The sequence below is a fragment of the Hyaena hyaena genome, unplaced genomic scaffold, assembly GCF_003009895.1.
Source record: "Hyaena hyaena isolate Hyena2069 unplaced genomic scaffold, ASM300989v1 scaffold_96, whole genome shotgun sequence".
In the NCBI taxonomy this organism is placed as follows: domain Eukaryota; kingdom Metazoa; phylum Chordata; class Mammalia; order Carnivora; family Hyaenidae; genus Hyaena; species Hyaena hyaena.
In genome coordinates this window covers 2,116,403-2,138,305 of record NW_024080729.1, presented here as the reverse complement: position 1 = coordinate 2,138,305, position 21,903 = coordinate 2,116,403, and the positions used below count along the sequence as shown (strand labels likewise).

Sequence of the window (21,903 nt, the reverse complement as noted above, 5' to 3'; positions counted from 1 at the left end):
AGCTGTTTTATGAAGTGGGTTGTATCACTTTATACCCCCACCAGCCATTTGCAAGCCACTTGGGTCACCCTTCCCTTGGTATGTAGTCTTTTAGCCCAGGTGATCTTTTGGGGTAGGTGGTCCTCTCATTTTACAGATGAGAAAACTGGTTCAAAGTGGTCAGGTAATTTCGTGTAAGTTTACAGAGATGGTAGATGCCTGAACTGGCATTAAAACCGTGCTCTCTCCAGCCCAAAAGCCTGTTATCTTTCTATGCTGCCTTCTTTACAGATAGCTCTTCCAACAGTCAGGTAGGTAAGGTGCTGAAGCCCCAGTGGAAGATGAACATTCTCCAGAGACTTTATTTCTTTTTTTAAGTAATCTGTACACCCAGCACGGGGGTTGAACTCGTGACCCTGAGATCAAGAATCACGCGCGCTGCCAGGTGCCCCCAGGCTGGAAGGCTTGGATGTGGTTGTCTTGGAGGTGACCTGTTTCTCAAAGTCCCTTCCCACTTTGGGATGGTTAGTTACCTACCATATTTAGATTCCTGACAATTTTCTTCTTACTTTTTTCTTGCTTTCAGCATCCAGCCTGTATATGGAGCACAACACCCGCCTCTGGACCCTCGGCTCACCAAAAAGTAAGTCAAGATAGCTTTCCTTTCATGCATGTACTTCTTTTAAAATTCTTGAGCCTTCCCCTACTTTGTTGAAATGACAGTTTCTACTTTGATCTTTTCTAGCTTCTCCCCTGCTCTATTTTGGATCAAGAGATGAGCAATCTTCTTACCTTTCTTTAAACAATGTTATTAAGTGGGAAATTAACTCACACCAGAGATGTATTTTCCTACATTGGAAGCTGGTATATGCGGGGTTTGGTGTTGGACCCTTTGTTCTGATGGAAAGGGCTTTATTGATTAAATATCATCCCCAGATTGGATGATTGATGACCTGCTTCTCGTAGGAGATCTAGTTTCTGGGGTTTGTTGTTTCTGAATATATGCAGGCCTGCCATCTTTCCCTCCCTTATCCTATGAGGCCTGGGGCAAACAGAATATAACTGTAAGGCTGGCCTTCTTCAGGGCCTCTTTAGCAAACCTTAGAGGAATCTAGCCATACAGTAGAGTTAAAAGCTCCCTAGAAGGGTGTCTGGGTGGCTCATTTGGTTAAGTGTCTGGCTTTGGCTCAGGTCATGATCTCGTGGTTCGTGGGTTCAAGCCCTGTATCGGGCTCTGTGCTGACAGCTCAGAGCCTGGAGCCTGTTTCAGATTCTGTATCTCCCTCTCTTTCTGACCCTCCTCTGCTCACGCGGTTTCTCTCTCTCTCTCTCTCAGAAATAAATAAAACATTAAAAAATAAATAAATAAAAGCTCCCTAGTGGTTATTTCTCTAGTAAAATTCTAATAAATTATTTTCGAACACAACAGAAACCGCAGTTAAATCCAAGATGTGTGGGTGTGTGTTCATACCCCCAATTATCACTTTATCTCTCCTTTTTCTCCTGGGCCATCCATCAGCCACAGGGAGTTTAAATGAGGAGATGGGTCATATTCTCAGATTTTCTAAGAACTTTGGGCTCTATCTCTGGACATGCTTAATCTTAGAGACTTATTTCCAGGAAAGCTGTAGTTTGTGGTGAAAACCGAATGATTTGAGGGGTAAAGGAGACCTAGGTTCTTATCTTTCTGGGGCCAATATAATAATATATACCCTTTCTTCCTTGACAGTCAAGGAGGGAGTAAAGATAATGTATATTAAAGTATTTTGAATACCTACAAAAATGCCATAACAGATGTACCTTATCAGTATTTTAATATTTAAAGTTTTTTTTTTAATGTTTATTTATTTTGAGAGAGAGTTCATATGTGTGCTTGCAAGCGAGGTGGGGCGGGGGAGCGGGGGAGAGAAAGAATCCCAAGCAGACACCACACTGTCAGCACAGAGCCCAATGTGGGGCTTGATCTCACGATCTGCAAGATCTTGACCTGAGTCTCAATCAAGAGTCGAATGCTTAATTGACTGAGCCACCCAGGCACCCCAGTATTTTAATAATAAAAAAATTACAACTTAGCTAAATATATGGTGAACTTTCTGTAATTCTACCAACTCACTGCAAAAAGATGGCAATTTGGCCAGTATGTGGAAGGCATGGTCTTCTGACTCACTTTGGAAGCGTGACTGCTGTTCTTTTCTGTAATGTATGGTTTTTATATCAAAAACCAGAGTATAAGCACTTTGAGGGCAGGGATTTTGCTTTATTCACCTCTATACCCTTAGTACCTAGAAGAACCCGTAACGTATCCTAGGCACTGGGTAGAGATTTATGGATTGAAGGAATGAAATCATCGTATGTACGTATAGCCAGTGAGCTTTCCTTTAGTCCTTCTTAGTTTGTACCTTGCTCTTCTCAGGGGAGCATGTTTTCTGTCACAATTATGTGACATTCCCATTAAGGAGAATGGATGCTGTTTCCTGGTTTTACCAGTAACAGACTCTCTGGGCTGTTAGCCAGTACAGCCGGCACTTCATATCAGTCTTCCCTGCCCTGCTTCTTCCTTGCTCAAGAACCATACTTTTTTTCAGCTCTTGAGCAGGTATTTGAATTAATTGAAGCCTTTTCTAGTAACCTCTTGGTAATCACCGTGACTGGCCTGCAGTGGGCTTATGTCATCGTTCTGACCCATGAGATGTAAAAGAAAGTCTCCTGAGGGAGGGTACTTGGAAAGATTTTCTTGTTTGACCAGAGAGAGAGGTCATTTTGTGAAGAGAGTCTCTTTTTGTCTCTACTCGCCTTTCCTGCTTTTGAATGTGGCAGTGTGGTAATGGATGCTGAAAGCTGTAGCAGGTAACTTGTAACCTGCGGGAGCTGGTAGGAGACCCGCAGACACCTGCCCTGGAGTGCCTTGACATCACGGTCTTTATAATTTAAGCATCAGAGGCTGAGGATTCTGTTCCTTGTAGCCAGTTGTGTTCACAGCCAGGATTTGGTGATTGGTAGATCCATTCCAGGCTATATTATAGTTGCCTTTGATGAATATGTAGCTAACACAGAAATCTGTTCGTCCATGCATAAGGCAGTCGAGGGTACTGTCCTATTTTATGTGCATGTCACAGTCACCACACCTTGTCTGCATCTGTTAATTGAGTGCATTTTCCCTGATTCTGTATTGAGGACAGGTCTTGAGGAACATTGCCATATCCCAAACCGCCAAGACAGATTTTATATACTTTTGTTTTCCCAGCTATTCTCCAAAAAACCACAAAAGTTTTCACTGATCATTCAGCAGAATTGCAATCATACTTTCTTTTCTTTTCTTTTTTTTATAGGTTTAAGTTTTTATTCATGTATCATAAATATTCTCCTTTTATTTATTTTTTAAATTTTGTTTTAGAGAGAGCGAGAGCTGCGGGAGAGGGGGCGGGGGGGGAGAGAGAGAAAGAGAGAGAGAGAGAGAGAGAGAGAGAATATCCCCAGCAGGCTCCACACTCAGCATGGAACCCAGTGCAGGGCCCAATCCCACGGCCCTGGGATCATGACCTAAGCTGAAATCAAGAGTTGGACACTCAACCAACTGGGCCACCCAGACGCCCCTGAGTCATACTTTCAATAGAAGTAATCACTTAGCTCTGCAATTAGGGAGGAATAGAATTGTCACTGAATAAATTGCCTCCTCTTTTCATGCACATGGTGGTTTGTTATTAGTACTGTGCAACATGGGACAGCCTCTAGGCCGGCACTGGACCATTTTACAATTCCAGATCGTTACTATAAAACATTTATCGCCCTTATTTTAGTACCTTTGTTGGGACATTTTTATTACTTTCTCCACTGTGTGATTATCATTCCACTTCAGACTGCCATTAATTACTGTGTGATTAAGCCCCATCACAGCAGAAGCCTTTACACGGGGTCTTCAGTCATCTAAACTGCATGAGCACAGTATATCGTTCCCTGTCTGTATATATTGACTTCAATTTGCCAAATTATTACCATTAGTGATAATATTGCCGGCAATAATTTTTACAGCTCAGATAAAACTAGCCTTACCGCAGAGTGACTCCATTGGCTACTTGATGCTATGACAAGCCTCTAAATTCATTGTTTTCTGAGTTGATGCAAAGTGTGATTCCCTGCTTGTTGGGTGTCACGAAGCTGGTTCACATGCAGCCACACTAGTTATTGAGGTGACTGGATTTATTAGAATGTCACCGATTTCCCCACTTGCTTCATGCCCCTTACCATTGTCAGACATTATTTTTCTAAGTAAATTTATGTCCTATTTCTATTAAGCGAGCAGCCATCTCAGTAAAACAGGGTAGCATCAATGAAATTACAGAATGACTGATCTTTTGTTTCCTAACCAGTAGAACCTGTAGCCACTCTTGTTCAAAATATCCTTTGGGTTTTGTGTCACCATTCAACAAGTTACTGCTCACCAAACAAGTTTCCCTCAAATGTGCCACTTAATTATGGCACATTTTCAGGAGTTTTAGGAGCATGTGCACTTCTTAAATCTCTTTTTCTTCACCACTTTCTAGCTCCGTGATCTTGGGCAGATTACTTAACCTCTCTGAGTTTCCTCATGCATGAAATAGAAATAATAAGACTCATGTCAGAGTTATTGGGAGAATTAAAAGGTTTCTGTGAAAGTGCTTTTTTTTTTTAATGTTTTTTATTTATTTCTGAGAGAGAGAGGCAGACAGTGTGAGCAGGGGAGGGTCAGAGAGAGAGAGAGAGGGAGATACAGAATCTGAAGCAGGCTCCAGGCTCTGAGCTTGCTGTTAGCACAGAGCCTGACACGGGGCTCGAACCCACGATCCGTGAGATCATGACCTGAACCGAAGTGAGATGGTCAACCGACTGAGCCACCCAGGGGCCCCTCTGTGAAAGTGCTTTTGAAGCTATAATTTGACATTCACTTGTAAAGAGGTGCTGAGGGTGTCTGTGACAGGCCAGCTTGGTTGTAAGTCTGACACAGATCTGTTTGAATAATCTTGGCTGAACTTCAAGCCACACTATGGTGTTAAGATACCTCGGGTTGGTTATCATTTGGTTGGGACCATGTTAAAATGAGGCAGCCTGTAAACCAGAGGTACCCCAAGCTAGGATTACCCGGATTGACTTTTACTGGGACTCCTGACGTCAAAAGGGAAGAGCGATACTTCTCCTCCAGGGACCATATTCCTGAGTGCAGCCTCTTCGCGTTCTGGCTACCAACATACACAGCCTGTTCCGTGTAGACAGGAGATGATTGATACAAGGCTAGAGAGTTGGGGCTCTCAGCTGTGTACACTCGGGGACTTTACAGCTGTGGTGTTATGTGCTCTGTTTGCGTGGCAACTCCTCTTCCCAGGCCGCAGGTCTTATGTCTTTTTCTAGGTAGATTAGTGAAAGAGTATATGCAGGTTCTCAGGTCAGGTGGACCTAGATTTGAGCCCAGACTTTGCTGCCTATTTATGACCTCAGGAAGCTTCAGTTTCCTTATCTGCAAATAGGAATAATAATAACAATAATAATACCTCAAAAACTAATAGTACCTTATAGCCTTATGAATGAGCATTGATCTGAAAATGAGAATAAATAAATATTAGCATAGAACCTGGCACTGAGTAAATAGCCAATACGTTCAAACTTTTATGCACGCATAAATTTATATTCTCTCCTTTGGAGAGAACAAAACGAATAAACATGGAAACGTGTCAGCTTTAAATCATCCCACCGTTGTTGCTGGTGTGTAGGTTTTCCTGCTTCCTCTCAGGGGCAACCCAGGTACCTTTTCACTCTGACCTGCCTCCTCCATTTTGTGACTGGTTCTCACCAACTGTCAGTCCTCATATTGCTACCCGTTCAGGCGGCCCCAACGCTTCCTCCATGAAGGCCTCTTTCCTGAGGACAGAACTGACTTTCTTTTAACCGGTTGGTTGCAGTTTGGGTTTTGTGGAGTAGGCCTCTCTAAAATAATTTCTAGCGGCCTCAAGATGGTCTGCTTTGAGTCCCTGGTCTTCCTGTCACAGAGAATGGCCCCCTTTCCTCCTTTCTTTGCCCTTCGGTATGTTGGAATATGTCCTCCCAATTTCTATTTGCAGAAGTCTTCACCTGAGCAAAGTCCAATTCTTAATCTCAGCAGTTGGCTTATATTGAATCTTCATCTGCTTCAAAAAATATAATGAAATACTTGAATACATAAAAAGGTATAAAGAAAAACATAACAAATCCTCATGCACCCACCGCTCAGCTGATTTGCCTCCTTTGTATAGACATGTGTTAGAGCCTGAGTCTCAGCACATCCCCTCTCTCGGTGCAGTGTTTCCATCCAGGGTCCAGAGTGTACGCGTGCTTCACCCAGTGTTAAACTATCAGCATCCACTCAATTCTTTGACCTGAGTTAATATTCAACTTTTTGATTTGATGGCTTATTTAAAAAATCCTAAAATACCAAGAGAGTATTTAAGAGGGTCCCCTGGAAAAGATAGTTGCAAATGACTGATAGTTGCATATCAGATAAAGGGTTAATATCCAGAATCTATAAGGAACTCACCAAACTACACGCCCGAAAAACAAACAACCCAGTGAAGAAAGGGCAGAAAACATGAACAGACACTTCTCCAAAGAGGACATCCAGATGGCCAACAGACACATGAAACGATGCTCAGCATCCCTCCTCATCAGGGAAATACAAATCAAAACCACACTGAGATACCACCTCACGCCAGTCAGAGTGGCTAAAATGAGCAAATCAGAGAACTCTAGATGCTGGCGAGGATGTGGAGAAACGGGCACCCTCCTACACTGTTGGTGGGAATGTAAACTGGTACAGCCCCTCTGGAAAACAGTGTGGAGGTTCCTCAGGAAACTAACAATAGAACTCCCCTATGACCCAGCAATAGCACTGCTAGGAATTTACCCAAGGGATACAGAAATGCTGAGGCATAGGAGCACATGTACCCCAATGTTCATAGCAGCACTCTCCACAATAGCTAAAACATGGAAAGAGCCTAAGTGTCCATCAACAGATGAATGGATCAAGAAGATGTGGTTTATCTATACCATGGAATACTACATGGCAATGAGAAACAATGAAATCTGGCCATGTGTAGCAACATGGATGGACCTTGAGGGTGTTATGCTGAGCGAAATAAGTCAGGCAGAGAAGGACAAATATCATATGTTTGCACGTATAGGAGGATTAGGAGGAACTTGACGGAGGAACAAGGGGGAGAAGAAGGGCGGAAATGGTGGGGGAAAGGGAGAGAGGCAAACCATGAGAGACTCTTGAATGCTGACAAAAACTGAGGACTGATGGATGTGGGGGGGAGGGGGGGATGGGCATGGAGGAGGACACTTGTGGGGATGAGCACTGAGTGTTATGTGGAAACTAATTTGACAATAAACTATTTGTAAAAAAAAAAAAAAAAAAAAGAGGGTCCCTGGCTGGCTCATTCGGTAGAATGTGTGACTCTTAATTACTGGGTTGTGAGTTCAAGCCCCATGTTGGGTGTGGAGCCTACTTTAAAAAAAAAAAAAGTATTTAGGAAATATCAACCAGAAAAACACAGTAGTTAATCTCGGTGTCCAGGATACTGCATATCACTCTGTTGGGTTCATCGTGTGCAATCTTGAGGTACACCTAGCCTCCAAAGAGGAAAACAACAGTAACCACGAACTCCTATGCAGTATTTTATTGGTGACCGAGTTTCTTACACATCTGCCTATTTATTCTTGACAGTGGACCCTCTGAGGTATGTACTATGGGCAATGGATTCTACATCCCCCTTTACAAAAGAGAAGCAGTCGTAGTGATGGGTCCAGAACACGCAGTCTCAGCAGGTCTGCATATGAGTAATTTGCCTCTTCTGGCTCATGGATGGATTTTTGACAGCAGATATTCTCAGTGTGTTGTCCCAGTTTTATTTTCTTTGATTTGAGCTCTTGCTCATTTCTGATTGTTCATTCAGTAAGTTTATAAGTACCCTTACTTTGAGATTGATGAAAGCCAACCACCTTACCACTGATTAATAATATGCTCACTGTAGAAAACACCAATAATTCAGAGACCTATAAAAATGAAATGAAATATCACCTATAGTTCCACAGCCTAGTGATAAGCACTTTTAGCATTTTGATGTATTTTCTTTCTGGTCTTTTCTATGCATATGCTTTTTTTTAATATAGAGATTATAAAAATATTTTTTTTGGTTCCTGTGTTCACTTTATTGAGATTGTTTTCTAGTGTTACTAAATAGCCTGTGAGATGTGCTTTTCAGTGGCATTATAACATTTCATCTGGTGGCTGAACTAATTTCATCATTCCAGTTCTAGATGTTTATCCGGTTTTTAGTTTTTCACCAAAATAAGTAACACCACGATAAACTGTCTTAGATCCTCTTTGTTTGACCCTCTGGTTATTTTGTTAGGGTCAGAGATTACGAACCATTTTCGGGCTTACGGTATGTATGTTGCCAGCCTGTTTTCCAGAGGCTGTACAACACACCCTCACCTGCACTCTTAGATGGTGGTCCCACCGCAGAGAATGCTCTTTAGATCTTTGCTGACTTGGTGGGTGGAAAATGGTATTTTGTGTGATGTCTTTTCTTCCTTTACTCTGTGTAAGACCAGTATTGAGAGTAATGCCTCAGTTAAAATCTTGCTCCTTTTCTGATGCTCATAGTAAGGACATTTTGATGAGCTGAGCTGTATGAGTTACCAGACTGTACTTATCAGTGTTAATAACAGTTATCTTTTAGAATAAGCATTGGGCTCATCTAGGGAGATGAGGTGGTTTATTAGACCACCCACCTCTACCCAAAGGGAAGAAAGAGCTCCAGGAAATGGGGAGATTCGCCTCTTCTGGCAAAGCCTTGTTTCCCCTCTAGTATCACTGTGCCTTGCTGGAGGAAACAGGGAGGCATTTAGTGATGTCTTTACTCCAGTGCATTTCAAGCCCCAGGTGTAAATGTACACAAGGTTTGGGATTTGAGGGATGCTAGACAAGACTGAGTTAGAAATGTCCCAGCCACATAGTCTGCAGGATCCAGAATAAGGGTCCGCAGATCTTAAAGGGGAGACCTAGAGAGGAAACGGTCAGGACAATAGGAATGATCCGCATGACTCCTTGGACTGAGCTCTCTTTCCTCAGTGAGTCAGTCTAGTGTTCCTCAAACTTTCATGATATATCATCTTTATGATTTTTTTGCCAGAATCTGTCCTATTATTTTACTAAATGCATTTTTTAAAAACAACCTTTTAAAAAACTCAATTAGATTTGTGTGTGTGTGTGTGTGTGTGTGTATTTTTAAGATTTTATTTTTAAGTAATCGCTACACCCAACATGGGACTTGAACTCACAGCCCTGAGATCAAGAGTCACACGCTCTACCAACTGATCCAGCCAGGCGACCCGGATTTATATTTTAAAGTAACCGTCATCACTTCTATAAATTAGAAGCAGGAAGCCAATTATCATTTGCCAAAAATAGAAAAAGTAACCTTAAAAGTAAACACAGTGAAACAACCAAAATTCTCTTATTAATAATAATTCTAAACTAGCTCATGTTGCTTGCAAACATGTTGATCCTGAGGCTGCCCTCTCATATTGAGATGGTCTCCTCCAGGCTAGCAGGAGGGCTTTAACAGAATGAAAAAGGAACATCTCATTCATTCTGGAACTTGATGTTTCATGCTGTATATGGACTGCCTAAAATTATCTCTGGTTCTGCCAGGAGTTCATGTCCTACTCTAAGGAATAGTTTAGGTTATGTTCCCGTAGCAGATTAACTCTGGAGTCTCAGTGGATTGATGCAACAAAGGTTCATTCATTCCTTTCTCATGCTACATGTCCAGAGTGGAGTTGAGTGGGAGTGGAGGGCAGGTCCTGCCCCACGCAGTCATTCTGCTTCCCAGGTGAGGGAGGTGCCTGGCCAGTTACCATAGTAGAAGAAAGCTTATGTAGAGAGAACTCATACCTGTTCTTGCCTGCTTTGGCTTTGAAGTGACTACCTTACTTCTCTCCTTAGCTCATTGGCCAGAACTAGTCTTATAGCCTTGCCTAAATGCGGGGTGGGGGAGGAGGGGCATGGGAAATCTAGGGGAGCACATAGGGTAGTTGGTGAGCATTATTGTCTCTGCTCCGTTGGTCTCTGCAGCATAGCGCTGGTCTACATGCATCTAGATGAGGAATGGATACAGGTGTCTTTTGTTTGAAGAGGGCAAAGATTGTGTATCAGGTAGTTTGTCATACTGTTCATGTTAACCCAGTAAGGTGGTCACAGTGTCAGATCACTCCTTGCTAATGATGTCTCCTTTCTTTAAAGCTTCATCAAGGAACGGTCAAAAGTCAACGCAGTTGCTTTGAAGAGTAAGAAGGCCTCCAGTTTCCATGAGTTTGCCCGGAATACCAGTGATGCTTGGGACATTGGTGATGATGAGGAAGAGGACTTTTCCTCCCCTTCCTTCCAAACTCTAAACTCAAAAGTTGCTCTGGCAACCGCAGCCCAAGTCCTAGAAAACCACAGCAAGCTGAGGGTGAAACCAGAGCGCTCCCAGTCAACGACATCCGACGTTCCTGCCAGCTACAAGGTCATAAAGTCCAGCAGTGACGCTCAGCTGTCCAGAAATTCCAGTAAGTCCATCCTGCTGCCTTCCACAGCCTCAGCCTTTTCAGCAGAGAGCACCTTAAATGATCAGCTTTTCTCTAGGGCATTGCTCAGATCTTCCATTGGATGATACATGGGAAAGCTCAAGGCTGAGTTACATCCGGGAGCCTAATGGGTCATAGACTGTGCTTGCTCCCCTTCCCCCCAACCCCTGCACTTTGATGGCCACTTGGAGCCTCACTTGCTGACACCCCATTTTTGCCTGCCATTCTCTTCTTCCTTTCCCTATGGTGGGCTCCAGAACATTCGCTGTTTGGTTGCTTCACATTGCTTTGGGCCTGGTCAGGTTTAAGAATATTGACTAATGTATGTAAAGTTGTTAGTGACTGGATTTCACAAACGTTTGGCACTGTTGTTTGGCCTACTCGGCCTTAGGGAGCAGTCACTAGTATAAGGCTGGCTCTTTCCTGTTCCTGAGGGATGGAGCAACGTGTGCCCGAAGGCTCTGTGTCGCAGCCTCCTGCCCGTCAGGTGGGGCAGGGTGGGAGGTGACGCCCCTTCTGTTTCTTTTTGGAAAACTTCCTTTTCTGCAAATGGTTGTGGTGATGGTGGTTTTATCAGATGTTTGGGGTGTCTCAGTGTACACTTTTAAGTATCCATTGCTGTATGTAATTTTGCCTTAGAGGGTTTTATGGAAGCCAGTTATTCTGAGCCAGAGAGGGAAGTGTCATCATTCCAGTGAAAGTTAGAACGGCTGACTGGTAAAGGGTGAAGGGAAGTGGAAGAATGAGGGAAGGCAATGGAGGCTGGCATGTGTCTTGACTCGTGTTCTAAGAGAACAACTTCTGCAGTTTCAGAATAAGCACGTGGCCATGAACTTAGGCTGTAAGGCTTTTAAAATTATTCCACAGTCACTTCCCATCGCTGACTCAGGCTCCAGGTGGAACCCTCCATGCCGCGCCCACGTGGCCGTTCGGTGTTGATTGACCTTTGCTATAGGCTGTTGGAAGTGTCTGTGTGCTGTGATTGAGGGTCTTCAAGGATCCCAAGTGTGAGGAAGCTGCCCCCCCAGTCCCGAGTGAAGGTGCTGCCCTTGTGTAGCCAGGACTTTCCAGAGCGTTCCCTTTATGAGTTTCCCTCCTGTGAGCATCATCTGTTAATCTGTGATATCAGAGGTGCACATCACCTTCGGGTCCACCGTATGTGGTCTGCATTTCCTAGGCCCCATGTCACACCAGGCATCCCGGCCAGATACTCCGTGGCAGTTGCTTCTGTAAACCTTCTAGTTGTGCTGGTTGCTGAGTGCTCGTCTTTTTTTTTTTTTAGAGGATTTTTTTCTTTATTTTTTGTTAAAAATTTTTTAATGTTTGTTTATTTTTGAGAGAGAGAGATACACACAGAGCATGAGTGGGGGAGGGGCAGAGAGAGAGGGAGACACAGAATCCAAAGCAGGCTCTAGGCTCTGAGCTGTCAGCACAGGGCCAGACGTGAGGCTCAAACCCACGAACTGTGAGATCATGACCTGAGCCGAAGTTGGATGCTTAACCAACTGAGCCACCCAGGTGCCCCATCTTTCTTTATTTAAAAAAAAAAATGTTTATTTGAGAGAGAGAGAGAGAGAGAGAGAGAGAGAGAGAGAGAGCGAGCGAGCATGCATACAAATGGGAGGGACAGAGAGAGAGGGAGAGAGAGAATCCCGAGCAGGCTTCGTGCTGTCAGCACACAGCCTGACTTGAGGCTTGATCTCACTGTGAGATCATGACCCGAGCCAAAATCAAGAGTCAGATGCTTAATTGACTGAGTCATGCAGGAACCCCTTATCGTTTAATTCTTGTTGTGAGTCCTGCTTTTTTTTTTTCTTAATGTTTGTTGATTTTTGAGAGAGGAGAGAGCATGAGTGGGGAAGAGGCAGAGAGAATGGGATAGGATCTAAAGCAGGCTCTATGCTGATAGCACAGATCCCAGAGTGGGGGTCGAACTCACGAACTTTGAGATCATGACATGAGCCAAAGTCAGATGCTTAACTTCAGCTGAGCCTCTCAGTTTCCTTGCGACTCCTGCTTTGGAAGGCCCAGATAGGTAAAGAATATAAAACAGTCATGGAAGGACAGTCAGAATTTAAAACTGAATTTACTTTGAGGTAGTAAAATAAATAAGGGTTTTGGAATCAGACAGACCTAAGGTGACATCTCAGGTCTCACTGGCAAATCATTTTTAACCTCTCTGAGCTGTAGTTTCTTATCTCTAAAGTAGTAATAAATTCCTGCCGTATGTTGTAAGAATCAAATGAGATATCCTACGTAAATGTGACCAGCACAATGCCTTATATGTAGTCAGAGCTCAGTAAATATCAGTCCTACAGTGCCTGTTTCTCCTTCCTATCATCTGGGTTAGAAATGTCGAGAACCAGACATGTGGTTCTGCTGGAGTCTGTGTTCCTGTTATTTCAGTCATATCCCTGCAGAATTAAAAGCTGGCTCATCTTGGTGGGAAGTGTAGGAGCCCTGAGGAACCCATAACAGGGATGCCTGGGGCCGGAGCCTCTCACCTGGTGTGCGGGGCACATCGATGGGCCAGGAGCAGCTTTGAGTTGGGCTGTGGGCCAGCTGCATGGGTCCTGGGCCTTCAGGCGAGCAGCCACCTGTTTTTACTACATGTGCTCTACTATGTCCTCACTTCTTACGTGCTCTGCGATGTGGAAAGGGAAGGCCAACACTGCCTTAGACTGAGTTGCCCCCAAACTGAATATTAGGCATGAAGATACATCCCAGGTTGGGGTAGAAAGAAAACATTTGGTTTCCATCCAGAGTTGCCAAAAAAGTTGTCAAAGTTGCTCCGGCCTCTGGGGTCTCTGTTAGCACAGAAGGTGCCTTGGGGAGACGTGGTAAGAATGTAGCCCTTCCCCTGGCCTGATGCTCTCCACCCTCCCACCCTCCCCCCGCTGCCCTCAGCGGGCGCCTTCAGGCAGTGCACTGCTGCTTGGACGCCGTTCTGGTGCACAGGCCGCTACAGAACAGGCAGTTCAGGGTCCCTCCGTGTCTGTGCTCTCCATGCCACCTGTTCTCTTTCTCTTTCGTCATTGCAGGTGATACATGCCTGAGGAATCCACTCCACAAACAGCAGTCCCTCCCTCTCCGACCCATCATCCCCCTGGTTGCCCGCATCTCGGACCAGAATGCTTCCGGGGCGCCCCCGATGACTGTCCGGGAGAAAACCCGCCTAGAAAAATTTCGTCAGCTTCTCTCCAGCCACAACACCGACTTGGGTGAGTCTCCGTGAGCCCCTGGCAAGGTAGGCCCTCTTGGTGACTGCAGTTCTCAGGGACCTGGAAGCTACTGCTCTTTATTCTTCCCTCTTTTACTTTTCCAGCATCTCCTGATCTGGTGCCCATTGCAGTGACCTGCAGGTATTAAGTCAGAAGTATGTTACTAGAAATTAGGGACCAAATTAGGTGGGACTGGATTCTGCGGCCCGTAGACCATAGTGCAGCTGTTCTGGCTTTGGTCTCTCCCGCCTCGAGGCCACTCTGACTGAAATCCACACCCACAGCTCTTTCTTTGCTCCCCCCCCCCCCCCCGAGTCTGACCTCTGAGCTGACCGCATCACCTCTGCAGAGCCGCGTCTTCGCCACTGTGCTGCTCAGGGCTGTCGTCCGGGGCTTTCTCCCTGTGCTTGTCGGTAGCCGCTGCTGCTGGTGGTGGTGGTGGTGGTGGTGGTGGTGGTGGTCTTTCTTGAATGGTGGGAGGACTCAGGCAGTGCTGGCTGAGGTTCGTCTTAGGGCATTTGTGGGAAGAGCTAATCCAATAAAGCCGTCGTCCGTTTGCAGATGAACTGAGGAAGTGTAGCTGGCCGGGGGTTCCCAGGGAGGTTCGACCTGTAACCTGGAGACTCCTGTCGGTGAGTTCTGCCCACTGTGTAGAGAAGCGTGAGCCTCACACAGCCCTTCTTACCCACTGAGGTTAGTCCGGGCACATTCATCTCACTGCACAGACTCCTCGGCCCCACTGGGTGTGGCAGATCCGTGGGGCTGTCCTCTTATTCCTGCGCCTAAAGAAACACATCCTTGCGAATTATTCACGCAGACGGAGAAGAGAACAGCTTTCCCCTGTTGGTGGATCCCCACTTGCTCAGCGCCAGGGAGAAAGAGTGCATTGGGGTGGGGTGGTCTCAGCACTTGTTTGGACAGGCTCCCACACTCCCTGGACTTCACTCCCTTCTCAGTAGGAATAAGCAGAGTGGTGGAAAGCAACTCTGCTGCTGTGAGGAGCTGAGAAATGGGCCTCCCTCGGGAGCTTGCACCGGACCCGCTCTAAGGGCAGAGCACCGTGCCAGCCGCTGTGATGGGGACGCCCGGATTTCCTAGCCTGTCACATTCGTTCATCCATTCGTGTAGCAAGGAATTACTGAGGGCCTGCTGTCTGCCAGGCGTGGTGCCAGCAGCTGTGGGGAAACACAAAAATGGATAAGGCTGGGTCCCGGCTCTGCAGGCCCTGGCTGGGGATGCATCACAGAATGTCTGTGAGAGGAAGGCTCTCTCTCCTGAACCTTCCCCGTGGAAGTGCCTGTCTCTGCCACTTCTAAGATGTTTGAATGCTGTTAAGAGTAGGTATGGTCGTAGTTTCGGGAATGGGAGACTCAAGAATTGAGAGTGGGATCTAGACCCGGAGTGAGAAGGAAGGTTGGCCTGGAGCTTTGGCTAGGAGGGAGGCTGCCGCCGAAAGTTCTGGGTCTGCACGTTGTAGCCGTCCGTGTCACAGGTTCCATTCAGCTTTCTTACCTGGTAATTCTGAATATTACTGTGGAAAGGAATGTGTGCCTGGCACAGACATCCACGGCACACCCCTGGGATGCGTCACAGAGGTGGCCGTGGGGCTGGGATTCCCAGAAGGACTGCCTTGCACACCTGCGGTGCTGAGAGGCGCCGTACTGGGGTCCAGTTCCCTCCCACCGACCTGGACTCACCGCTCTGCTGTGCCAGCTCTAGAGCGCCCCCCCCCAGCGGCATGTGCGGCAAACGCGGCTCAGGGCCGCGGGAGTGCGCCTGACGTGGGAAAGCTGGCCTGGCTTCCTCTGCCCACCTGTGGGTCTGGTTGAAGGAGGAGAGAGCAGACGCTGGGTGGCCGGACCCAAAAAGGGAGGATCCGTGTCCTCCTGGCACTTGTCCTTCCACCCCTTTGACAGTTCCCAAGCCACTCCTCAGGTTAAGATAGAAATGAAGGACTCGTGCACCCAGCGTGTGTCCCCGTCTGACCGCAGTCCTGTCTGTAGGGCTACCTCCCAGCAAACACTGAGAGGAGGAAGTTGACCCTGCAGCGGAAGCGGGAGGAGTATTTTGGCTTCATTGAGCAGTATTACGACTCTCGAAATGAGGAACATCACCAGGACACCTACCGGCAGGTACACTCATCACCTTGTTGCTGGCGAGTCATAATTGTCTATGTCCCCAGGAGAGCGATCATAGTGCAGGTTCCGCGTCTTCAGGCTGTGGTGGGCTGGTTACAAATTAAACGGATCCCAGAACTGCTTCCTCTCTTTCTAACGGGTAGCTCCAATTTTAGCCATTTTAAAGATTTTTTTTTTTTTTGCATTGATCAGTGGCAGTGCTTCTCCAACTTCAACGTGTGTACACATCATCCAGGGTCTTGATAAAATCCCACCCAACCGTTAGGATAAAATGCGGATTCTGATTCAGTGGGTCTGGGGTGAGATCTTTACTTCTGACGAGCTCCCAGGTGGTGTCAACGCTACGGGGCCCCAGAGCGCAAGTAGTAAGGGTCCCGGGGCACAGAGTGGAAGATGAGCTCACTCGGGGATGGTCTAGTCCCTCTGGATGGTTAGTGTGTCCACCTGGCAGCTAGTGCCGTTTCAGCACCCGTGTCTGTCCGTCTGTCAGCAGGAGCAGTCATTCCCAGCAGGCTTGGCAGGCACTGTTCGTCACCGTCACAGTGGTTGCCCCCACCCCTGCCTGCCAAAATAGGAGGGGAGGAAGAAGAGGGGTGAGGGGGGAAAAGCCCAGCTTACCAGCAGCTGCCTTCAGTAAGCCTCAAGAGCCAAAGGAGCCGCCGCTTCTGCTGCCACCGCAGCCCTTGGGCTCGTTTGGGCTCTGAGAGATCTGGAAGCTGAAACCAGCTGTCGTGATCTCTTTGGTGACAGTGCCAGTTACTGAAGACCAGCTCCCTCTGGTTCCCTATCCGGTCATGTGTTTGCCACTTTCAGAGCTCTCACCGCTCTTGGGGACTGTTGATGAGTAAGACTCTGAAAGAGGGACGCACGTTTTGATCGTGCCTGTTGAGTAAGTACCAGCCCAGAGTGGAACAGACTCCAGGGTGATTCTCTTAGGTCATGGGTTCTCTTAGGTCGTGAAGCCCGTTGCTGTTCGATGTAAGTGGTGTATCTAGAGAGGTTTCCTCAGTTCCAATAAGCCGCTGGTGTCATGGAAACGTATTCTGGATGGACGGGCAGGTTTAACTAGACTCTTTTGGTACATCCATCAGTTCTTTCTAAAGATACCAGGCTGTCACTCTTACCCCCTTGATTTGCAGTTCTTAAGAAAATGACTTCTCAAAAGAACAAACTTGCATTTGTGTTTTAGACATGACTTCTCTTTTTCAGATTCACATCGACATTCCGAGGACAAATCCTCTCATTCCATTGTTCCAGCAGCCGCTTGTGCAGGAGGTGAGGGAAATACTTTCCGTTCTCGGCCCTTCTCCCCTTGTACCTCCATAGCACCTCTTCTGTGTGCATGGGCCCTAGCCCTTCCCCCGGCCGTGGGCAGGCATACGGCTAATTGTGGGGGCACTTCCTTTCGGATACAGAGCTGTGGTCCCTGTCCAGCTCTTTCTTGTGCATTCTCATTTGTTCTCAACAAATCTATGGGCCAGGTACACTTTGAGAGGCTAAGGGACTTATCCAGGGTTTTAAAGCTCCACTGTAACAGGATGAAGACTAGAGCTTATACCTCAGAATTCCTAGTCCTGTGTTTGCTCTGCTTTATCAAGCCGGGCTAGTGATGGTTTATTTGTTTTGTGGTAAGTATACATAACATGAAATGTCCCATTTTAACCCTTTTGAAGTGCATGGTTCAGTGGCATCAAGTGCATTCACACTGTGGTATGACCACCACCCGTCTTTTATGACTTTTTTCATCTTCCCAAATGGAAACTTTGTACCCATTAAATAATAACTCTGGGGGCGCCTGGGTGGCTCAGTCAGTTGAGCGTCTGATGCTTGATTTCCGCTCAGATCGTGATCCCAGGGTCATGGGATTGAGCCCCGCATTGGGCTCCGAGCTGACATTGGGGAACCTGCTTGGGATTCTCTCTCTCCTTCTCTCTGCCCCTTCCCTCCTCTCTCAAAATAAATAAACAAACATTAAAAAAATAATAAAAATTCTCCATCCTCAGCAACTACCATCCTACTTTCTGTCTCTATGAATTTGAATATTTCAGGTACTTCAAACAAGTAGGACCATATGATGTTTGTCCTTGTGTAACTGGCTTATTTCACTTGGCGTAAAAATATCTTCAAAGTTCATCTGCGTTGTAACGTGTGTCAGAATTTCCTTCCTTTTGAAACCGAGTAATATTCCTTATATGTGTGTAACACACAGTGTTCACCCACTCTGTCCTCTGCCTGTGGGCACTTTGGTTGCTTCCACTTCGGGTATTATGTCTCTTTGAGTCCCTGTTTGAAATCCTCCCCAGAGTACACCCAGAAGTAGAATTAGGTGTGATACTGTGAAACCTGACAAGTCCGTGAAGCACAGGGAAGGTCTCAGTGGGACCCATCTTTTGATGCAAGCAGTAATTATAACCTCCTTGGGATTAGGGATTTCCTTAGCAGCTTCACAGTAGCTAGGGCGCTGGGCGTAAGTGCTCTCTGAACACTGTTTTCAGTGCTCCTTGGAATAGAGAGGGTGGTGGTAAAAATGCTCAAAATAATTTCTATTTGACTATAGATCATAATCATTATTCTATTTAAATACAGATTTCCACTGGTGGGATCCCTCATGACTTACCAGTAGCATTAAGAAGATTTTAGGGGGTGACAGTGTTATTTTAACTCTAAGATTCAGCTCAAAGGAAGCTAAAGACCCACTGAGGATCGCTTTGTGCCTCCCATTGTTTCCCCATGGCTCAGCCCTGCTTATTCCTCGCTTTTACTTGGAGATGTTCGGATACTTCTCTTTTCCCTGTGCATGCTTACCGTAAACTTGGAGACAGGGAATGCGGTTTGTTTAACATGCTTCTAGTAGTAGAAGCTGAATACAAAGAAGGGGACTGAAACAACATTCTTTCCACTTTGGCTTGAATCGTCTTTGCTTCTAGCTGGCTATAGTCGTCTCAAAGAGTATTCCTTAAAATGCCCACCAGGGAGCCGAGAACTCAGCAACACTGAGTACTGAAAGGCTTGCTTTGCATATCTGAAAGGTACTTGAGAATTGACTTCAGTAAGGCAGAACTACCCAAGTACAAGAGGTACAAGAAAAACCTTCAAGGATCATCCTTTCCCCTCTTCTGCACAAAGCGAGATTATCCCAGGCTGTTTTTCTGTCCTGGAGGTGCCACGGTCTCCCCAGGCCTGGTGCTGGTTTCCATGTCTGTGGCTCTTCACAAAACGTGAGCACCTGCGTCGTGCCCTCTTTACTAGGGAGAGACAGTCACAGGGCTCCTGATCATGAACTGCTGGCCTCCGTGCACCTGGCCACTGTCGAAACCAGTCCGTGAGGACCTGTATTTTCACAAGGAGCTGACAGTGTGGAGCAGAAGCCCTGGGATTCTCTCTCTCCTCCTGTCTCTGCCCCTCCCCTCCTCTCTCAGAGCTAACAGAGATGTCCAGATAGACCCCAACCACAGGAGGCAGGGCAGGGGCTCCTTGAGACCTTTCTGAATGTGGTGGGTCTAGCCTGAGCTTGGGCTTCTGTTTCAGGGGAGGGGGGAGAGAATGCGAGAGGGCCCCCGTTAAAGTGTTGGGCCTAGCACTCATGAGGATGTCACGCCTTTCCCTCGGCCGGACAGCAAGTGGGCAGGCCTAGTGGAGGCAGAGGCCAGCTTGCTACCAGGCATGGCTTTGTGCTCACTGCCTGGAAGGGCAGGGGTGTTGACAATGGGCATGTTTCTCCGCTCCCTCTGCTAGCAGGAAGGCAGGCTCACCACGGGGCTGGAAACATCCTTTATCACGTCTCTAGATTCTCTACTTCTCTCCGAGACTAGCTTACCGACTAGCATTTCCTCCCTGTTTTCTCCCTGGGGGATTTTCTTCCTCGCACCTGACCACTAAGAAGGCCTCTTCAGCCTGCCCCCCAGAGCCCATGTGTGTGTGGTAGAGGCCCTCTCTTCTCCTGTGCCCCTACACGTGGTCACCACCAGTTCTGCCGGCCCTCTGGTGCGGCTCACAGAGACATGAGGCAGCCCAGTCAAAGCCAGTGTCAGGGATGTGTTGGACTCAGGGGTTTGGTCACCAGGGTGAAGCCCGGGGATGAATCGTATCAGAGACGACGGGGCAGGGGGTGCGGACAGCTGAGAGGGCCTAATGAAGGCAGAGGGAGTGTAGCTGAGTGGGACAGGACCAGACTCTGAAAAGAGACCCTAAAGATCTTTTCCTTCTCCCCAGTCTAGGTGTCTGGTCTCTTGTGGCTAATGTACTTAACATCCAGCGGCTTTCCCTTGGAGGCCCATGCTGATGTCTCTTTTCTCAGATTCTCAGCTGTAGGATTTGGCTTATTTGCTTTCCTTTCCCCAGCAAATGTCTGGGTTGCATCCTGATACACAAAGTGACTTCCTGTGTTGACAATGTATCATACATAGTTCTCAGTCAGGCTGGGCTAGGAGTAAATCTAGGTCCAAGTTTTCCTCTGTTGCAGGGGGAGGAAAGGAGAGCGTGGTAGAGAAGGTGTTTCCTCTCCACATCCTGTGATGATAAAAAAGATCTGGAAAAGGTAGCAGAACTTAGATGGTCTACCATCTTGCTTCTGGCAATCAAGAAGCTGTTATCTTCAAATGAGAGTGTGGTGGCCTGGGTTAGGGACATCCATAAGCAGACCTCTTCCTAAGCCCTTTGTGTCCCTGTCCTTCCCATTTTCCCCATTTTATATCACAGCGACTGGATACTGAAAAGAGACACAAAGGCAAGAACTGTCTACCCCTGCTTAAACCCAGCCAGCCTCTCAGAAACTTTCTGCATTTATAAACTCCCTTTGTCCCACAGCAGCTTTAGAATTTTCCTAAAAATTTGGCAGCGTCCCTGAAGCAAATTGTGACGTAGGAAATGGAGGGAAGGAGTGTATCCCTGTGATTTAACAGCCTTGTCTTCTCTTTCATTTTCCTAGATCTTCGAAAGAATTCTGTTTATTTGGGCCATCCGACACCCTGCCAGTGGGTATGTCCAGGGAATTAATGACCTGGTCACTCCGTTCTTTGTCGTCTTCCTCTCAGAATATGTGGGTAAGAAGCATGAGTACCAAGCTGAACGAACTATTGCTCTTTCTTATCTGCGGTCTGTTTGTTTCTCCCAAGGGTGCGGGTAGGCAAGTCTTGCTAAAAAAGAGGTAGTGGCCTTTGAATACACTGTTGTGACTGTTTAGCTAACCCTGTTTTGACAGCAAAAGCAGCCTGGAATTTACCTCTAGATATGGCCACAGATGTCACCCAAAAAGGACCCACTTTGTCACACGATGACCAAATTGATACTTTTGTTCTGCCGTAAACAGATGGTTTGAGGCTTAACAAAGGTCCTTTTTAGGATTATTTTGAGCTCATCGCAGACCCAGGCCCTCATCCACGGCAGCTGGAATGTTAGATTGTACATCGGCCTCCACACTTCAGTTCGCATGCTGTGTGTCAGCGGCAGGTGACAGGCGGCAGCGCCAGAGTCGACTCACGTTGGAGGCCCTGGAACCGGCTGGGGACAGCTCCGGGACCTTGATTCCTCCCCTCCTTGTCACCTCTAATCCCACTGGGTTCTTGTCACTTTGCAGAGGATGATTAGATACTGGGGTGGCCGTTAGGGTTTCTCACAGCCCCAGCTGCCTCCTCTGGCCAGGCCTGACTTAGGCAGAGTCTGAAAAGGCGTTGAGGAGCCTCCCCTTCTCCCTTTGGTTTCTTTAACCGCTCGTGCTTAGAGAGTCACAAGAAAACCCACCTGTCCTGTTTGCTTGCTCAGTTAAGGAGAAGCCCACGTGGGAAGCAGACATTGGAGGGGCCCCAGAACACCGTCCGTCCAGCCCCTCATCTCACCCATGGGTTGTGAGACGCCCTGTCTCCTTATTGGTGGCAGTGCGAAGACTAGAACCCTTTCTGCAGACTCTGAAGGTGCTGGGTTATTGCGGG

General features: G+C 46.9%; 1 protein-coding gene across 2 annotated transcripts in view; it reads left to right on the top strand.

Moving 5' to 3' along the window:
• TBC1D22B (TBC1 domain family member 22B) overlaps positions 1–21,903 on the top strand; it is a 78,170-nt gene that overhangs the window by 15,164 nt on the left and 41,103 nt on the right. For both annotated transcript variants that reach the window (XM_039235324.1, XM_039235323.1), the window contains exons 2-8: positions 566–622; positions 10,292–10,599; positions 13,659–13,838; positions 14,400–14,470; positions 15,842–15,970; positions 17,186–17,251; positions 20,904–21,018. In XM_039235324.1, coding sequence (XP_039091255.1) covers positions 566–622; positions 10,292–10,599; positions 13,659–13,838; positions 14,400–14,470; positions 15,842–15,970; positions 17,186–17,251; positions 20,904–21,018 — 926 coding nt within the window. The remainder of the gene's footprint in view (positions 1–565; positions 623–10,291; positions 10,600–13,658; positions 13,839–14,399; positions 14,471–15,841; positions 15,971–17,185; positions 17,252–20,903; positions 21,019–21,903) is intronic.